This window comes from Cygnus atratus, chromosome 26 (assembly GCF_013377495.2).
Source record: "Cygnus atratus isolate AKBS03 ecotype Queensland, Australia chromosome 26, CAtr_DNAZoo_HiC_assembly, whole genome shotgun sequence".
Taxonomy (NCBI): Eukaryota; Metazoa; Chordata; class Aves; order Anseriformes; family Anatidae; genus Cygnus; species Cygnus atratus.
The window spans coordinates 3,039,353-3,045,127 of NC_066387.1; the positions used below are offsets into that span (position 1 = coordinate 3,039,353).

General features: G+C 57.6%; 1 protein-coding gene across 1 annotated transcript; it reads left to right on the top strand.

The window, feature by feature from the left end:
• The first annotated feature begins 3,205 nt into the window (after window positions 1–3,205).
• LOC118258770 (procathepsin L-like) lies at window positions 3,206–5,255 on the top strand. The gene is made up of 7 exons (XM_035567764.1): window positions 3,206–3,322; window positions 3,466–3,588; window positions 3,753–3,902; window positions 4,118–4,342; window positions 4,431–4,599; window positions 4,793–4,907; window positions 5,156–5,255. Exons 1-7 carry the CDS (start codon window positions 3,206–3,208, stop codon window positions 5,253–5,255), a joined length of 999 nt encoding a protein of 332 aa, XP_035423657.1.
• Window positions 5,256–5,775: the final 520 nt, after the last annotated feature.

Consider the following 5,775-nt stretch of genomic DNA (forward strand, 5'->3'; position numbering starts at 1 on the left):
CTGGCTGGCATCTGTACCTGTTTTTGGAGGGCAGGAGAGGGCTTGGGAGGAAATGCCATCTGGTTCACGATGGCCAAAGCTGCGCCTGTGGTAAAAGCAAAGTGCTCTGTTTGGTTTCTGTGCCAAGCAGTGGAGAGAATATTAAATCCCTGATGTTCCTCGAGGGAAGAACGATCTAGCAATTGAAGATGCAGGGTGGAGAGTTGGGAATCCTGGGCTGTTCTTGGCTCCGCTATTAAGGCGCTGCATGATCTTGAGCGAGTCAGACACCTTGTGCTTGCAAATCCCAGCCTTGGTTGTGGAGGTAGGCACCTCGCCCAGCACCCCGACTCCCTCTGGCTTCTTGGGAGGCTGGAGCTGCTCTGCAGCTCGGAGGTGGCCTGGCCTGACTTCCAAGCGCTCGCAGCTCTGATCCCACGCTAGGACACACGTGGGCCCCGGGCACGGAGCTGCCTGTTGCAGGTGCTGGGGCCTGCCTATGCTCGCCTTCTGTGGAGCTTAAAGCTCACAAAGCCTGGCCTTGCTGTTTTCCTTTCTAAATGGGGATCAGATGTTAATTAAACTGCTATTAAATGCCCTGAGGTTGCAAGCTGGAGGCTTTAGCTTTAAATACAAAGCATTTCACAGCTGGAGGATTTTGTTTGCTGAACGTGGCTGTGAGCATATTGCCCCATTCTCATGCCTGTACCCAAATAATTGGCCCATTTCAGTGGTGTTTTAGCAGCTTTGAGGTTGCAGGGGCGGAAGGGGAGGTAATGGAGGAAGTTGCACATCTCTGAAGCTTCCTTGAGAGAAGATTGCGATCTCCCTTGCAGAGAGAAAAGTTGCTGCCCTTTCTCCCTGCCTTCTTTAGAGCCGGGTGGGTGCCAGTGCATGGTAAGAAGCTTTACTTTGCAGGGCTTGCTTCTTTTCAGTGTTAATCTCAAGTGCTTTTTCCTGTCCCAAAAGAGCAAATGTTCTTAAAATGTCTGCAGTGCACTCTTAAAATGCTCTTGTCTCGAAGAGTTTACAAATCTGTCAGCTCCTTTGATCCTCCAAGCTTGCTTCTGAAGCTGTAGGATTATTTGATGCCATAAAAAGATGTTTTTCTTCTTCTGGGTATTGAGATCCTGAGAGGCATTAACTGGGAAATCACCTACCACAATCTTGAGCTTTTCAATATGTAACAGGCTCTGCTGGGGATTGAAACACAAATGATGTAGGAGGCCTTCACCCAGCTGTCCTGTGAGAAAGGTAATTGGAGTGTGAAGCGTGGTTAAGCCAGGTTCAAGGTATCTCTTTTGGATAGAAAATTTGCAGCTGTAGCACGAAGCTGAGTTAATTTCCTGTGAGAGCAAGTGGTAACGGCCGCAGGAAGCACAGGGCATTGTAATGGATGCTGGGGAAGCCGGGCAAACATTGCTCTTCCTCAAGAACAGCAGAACTAAGCATGAGAGTTTGTTGGGAGGCACTTCTGTGAAAATCCAACATGTGGGGTTTTATTTTTAGGCATAGGATGTGGAGGAGAGCAGATGTTCTCGATGACTTATTTTGAAACAAAAAAAAACACTGCTTGCGCTACAAAATTAGCTCAGAAAGCCACTGTCACCGTGAAAGATGCTCGAATGGAAAACTTTCCAGCATCTCCCTTCCCAAAGGGTGGGGAATGAAGGTGCGACGCTGCCTCTCGTTCTTTCGAAGCTACGTCAGTGGAAACTGCTCCTTCGGTTAGGAGACGTGTCTCGGGCAGGGATGGCTCTTGGCTGCGAGGGTCGTGCGGTCCTGCTGCGTGCTGCCTGGCTCTGGGGAGCAGCGCCCGCAGGATTGCTGGAGTTGCTCGGAAATACCAGGGCCTATCAAAGGCGGCGCGGGCTGCACGGCAGCGACGTGAGGAAGACAAATGGCTGCGATGGCGGGGGGCCAGGGGAGGGCTGCGTGTGTACGGTTGCAAAAAAGGAGGGTGTAAACCGATAGTGGAAAATCCTCGCCGAGGGATTTTGGCAAAGCACGCGGGCTTCCAGCGTGCCGCCTTCGAGCTGGGACAGATGCAAGGCTTCAGTCATCGGTGTGGAGCGGGGCTCGCTGCTGGTCCCAGCCTGGCTCCGTGTAGTCCTCGCAGTGTGCTGCCCCTGCTCCTCCCTGCTGCTCCTCTGCCTCCCCATCTGCAAAAAAAAACCCAACACCCTTATCTCTGATTCCAGCTCAAGCCCCTTGCTCGGAGGCTGGAGCAGGTTTCTGTGGGCTTTCAAGTGAAAACAGCCTCAACCCGACCCAGCAGCCGCAGCTCCTGCTCCGCTGGGCTCTTCTGTTTTGCATCGAGTCCCAGCGCTGCTCCAGCTCGGAGCTCAGAGGCTGAGCCGTGGGCCATCCAGAGTAAGGGGCTGCCGAAGGGGTTGCCATAGCTGTGGCCTGGGGAAAGGTTTCTGCGGTTCTTACCAGAAAGCACTGCAGGTATCTTCCTGGTCCTCGTGTTGTTCTCAGAGCTCTGTAGCGCTCCAGCCAACAGGCAGACCTTGTTCTGGAGCTATCCCCATGCAGCAAATCCTTCTCTGCTCCATCTGGGGCTTGATCCTGCTTGGTGCTGAGTCCCCTAGCAGAGGCAGTGAGATGTGCTCGGTGCCGGCGGTGCAGCTAACAGCTGGGCACCGGGCGGATGCTGCTGTAGCAAGGGGGGAAGCAAGGGACAGATAGCAGAGAAAAGCGGGGCAGCCCTGCATCAGTGGGGTTTTGCAAATAAAGAGAGTTTTCAGGTGGGTGAAGGGGGTTTGGTGCGTGGTGGCGGGTGGGGACAGCTCCAGCCTGGCCCCAGAGCAGAGCTGGTGCTGCCATCTCTGCTCATCTCTGCCCCTCTTGCTGCCTTTTGTCTGCGTTTGCCTTGCTCTGTCATCTGGGGAGCAGGAAGGGGCTCTGGTCTCTCGCAAAGCTGTTCGTTCCTCTCCTAAAAAGGACAGTTAAATACCACCAAAAGGACAGCTAAGACCTCCTAAAGCTCCTGTCAAAACAGCAGCGCGTCCGTGCGAAGACTGCTCCAGCCAAAGGAACAAACGTGCCTCTTGTCTTCCCCTGGCTCAACCGCTTTGTTTGCATTTCTCTGCCTCCCCCTCACCTTTAATCCAGGCTTGGAAAGACTCGTCCTGCTCCAGGCTCCGGCCCCAGCCATGGGGTGACCGTGGGGCTCTGCCCTGGGCCACCTCGAGCCTGCTCTCGTTCCCCCCAGTTAGGGACCATGGCCGTGCCGCTGGGGCTGCTGCTGGCCCTGCTGGGCTGCACTGCGGCGCTGGACCTTGCCTTGGAGGAGGCGTGGGAAGGCTGGAAGAGCCTCTACGCCAAGGAGTACACGAGGGTAGGTCCGCACGAGGCACTGGGCCAGGCCCTCTTCTCCTCAAGCCTCGGTGCACGTGCCAGGGCCAGCTCCGGAGGGGTCCGCACCCTCTGGTGCTCCTGGGGGGGATGTTCCTGACCCGTGGCTGCTCTGTCCCTCGGCAGGAGGCTGAGGCTGTCCGCAGGGAGGTCTGGGAGAAGAACCTGCGGCGCATCGAGCAGCACAACCGCGAGGAGTCTCGGGGGCAGCACACGTTCCGCCTGGCCATGAACCACTACGGGGACATGGTAGTTGTGCTCGGCACCTCCTCCAGGGACTGGGGGCCCCTCGAGGCACCCAGGGCTCGAGCCAGGGTCTGGGGACACCCATCCTGCTCTAGGGGTGCTGGTGCCCCCGGTGTTGGGCTGCTCCCTGGGCTGCAGCCCCGCTCACGCACGCGTGCAACCCGCAGACGGATGAGGAGTTCAACCAGCTCCTGAACGGCTTCACCCCGGCGCGGCAGGAGGAGCCGGTGCTGCTCTTCCAGGCATCGGCAGCTCTGAAGACGCCGGCAGAAGTGGACTGGCGGGCAAAGGGCTACGTGACGCCTGTGAAGAACCAGGTGGGCATGGGGGGGGCTCTGGCCATGGCAGCAGAAATAGGAGGCTGCATCCTCCAAAGCTCCAGAAATCCTCTGGGCAACCCAGAGCAGCAGCTCCCACAGTTTTGACCACTGCAGTTTTGCAGACAAGGAGCTGGAGAGCAGCACCGTGGGGGCACGGTGTCCCTCTCCATCAGCTTTTTGGGTGATGCTGTGACACCCCCCGTCTCGCCCAGGGGCACTGCGGGTCGTGCTGGGCATTCAGTGCCACGGGGGCCCTTGAGGGACTCGTCTTCAACCAGACGGGGAAGCTGGTGGTGCTGAGCGAGCAGAACCTCATCGACTGCTCTCGGAAGCTGGGCAACAACGGCTGCCACGGCGGCTACATGACCCGCGCCTTCCAGTACGTGCGTGAGAACGGCGGCTTGAACTCGGAGCACATCTACCCCTACCTGGCCACGGTAAGGGGCAGTGGGCAGGAGAGTGGGGGGACAGGCAGAGCTGTGCCAGTGGGTCCCAGCCCCGGTGTCCCTCTCTCCCCGCTCTCAGGACACCTCCAGCTGCAAATACAACCCCCAGGACAGGGCGGCCAACTGCTCTGCCATCTGGCTGGTGGCCAAGGGCAGCGAGGCGGCGCTGGAGCAGGCAGTGGCAACTGTGGGTCCTGTGTCTGTGGCAGTGGATGCCAGTGGTTTCTTCTTCCACTTCTACAAGTCAGGTACCATCTCCCTCTTCACCTGGCAAAGTGTGGATGGGTAAACTGAGGCAGGGTTACCTTGCTGAGCAGCTGAGTCCCATAGGGTAACACCCAGGGTGCCCAGTCCAGGGGAATAGGATCAGCCACGCTGCTTTTGCCTGGAAATTAAGCATTTGGGGCCAGCCCTGGCTCACCCCATTTCTGCTCTTCCCAGGTGTCTTCAGCAGCATGTTTTGCAGCCAGCAGGTGAACCACGGGATGTTAGCCGTGGGCTATGGCACCAGCCAGGAGGGCGGGAAGAACGTGAGCTACTGGATCCTAAAGAACAGGTAGGGGTGGAGGTGCCCCCAGACCTGCTGCCCCTTTCAGCCCCGGGCATGGCCCGTCCTTCCCTCCTGCTGGGACTCCTCCGTGAGGTCAGAGCCAGGCAGGGAGGGACATGACAGGAGTGTCCCCATCCCACGGGACTCTCCTGTGCTCCTGTCCTCTCTCTCTGCTTGCCCTCCCTCAGGGAAAACAGGGCCAGTTTTCCCTGCGTGGGAACACAGATGTGCTCATTCTTTGTCTCTTCCTGCAGCTGGTCGGAGGTGTGGGGTGAGCAGGGCTACATCCGCCTGCTGAAGGGCGCCGACAACCACTGCGGGGTGGCCAGCCAGGCCAGCTTTCCTCTGCTGTGAGCAGGCTCCTGGGCCGGAGCGCAGGGAAGAAGGCAGCTCCCACCAGGTGTCTCGGTCCTGCCTGGCTGCAGGGACAGAGCCGGTTCCTTCTTGAAGGGGCTTTTGTTTGTACGTGGGGAGAAGCAATTAAAAGTGGCACGGCTGATCACTCTGTTGCCTGCAAAAGGGGCCAGGTGTGCTTTGGCAGCCGCAGTATGGCTGGTGCAGCTGGTACTTTTCTTTCCCCGCTGGGAAAGCCAAAGCTCCTTTTCGCACGATGTTTTGTGAGAGGAGCTTTTTCTGCCTCTTTCCCCTCCCGGTGACCCTTTTCCTTCCAGCTAACTCCCAAATGCCACAACCACGACTTGATTTTCTGACCGTGCCTGCAGTTCTGCTTGACCCCTGCAAGCCCAGCTCTTAGAAACAGGTTTTTACCGAGGTAAACCTGCATGACAAGGCAGAAAATAAAATTCCCCCTCTCCTGCTGCTTATTTCCAACCCCTTGAGCGCCCCGGGGCTTTGGTGCCTCAGGAGGGTGACG

What these genes read in the sequence shown, in the direction of transcription:
- LOC118258770 (XM_035567764.1), top strand. Translation starts at nt 3,206, where the DNA reads ATGGCCGTGCCGCTGGGGCTGCTGCTGGCCCTGCTGGGCTGCACTGCG. An exon ending in ACGCCAAGGAGTACACGAGG is followed by an intron (nt 3,323 to 3,465) that starts GTAGGTCCGCAC and finishes GTCCCTCGGCAG; the next exon opens with GAGGCTGAGGCTGTCCGCAG. An exon ending in CTTCCACTTCTACAAGTCAG is followed by an intron (nt 4,600 to 4,792) that starts GTACCATCTCCC and finishes TGCTCTTCCCAG; the next exon opens with GTGTCTTCAGCAGCATGTTT.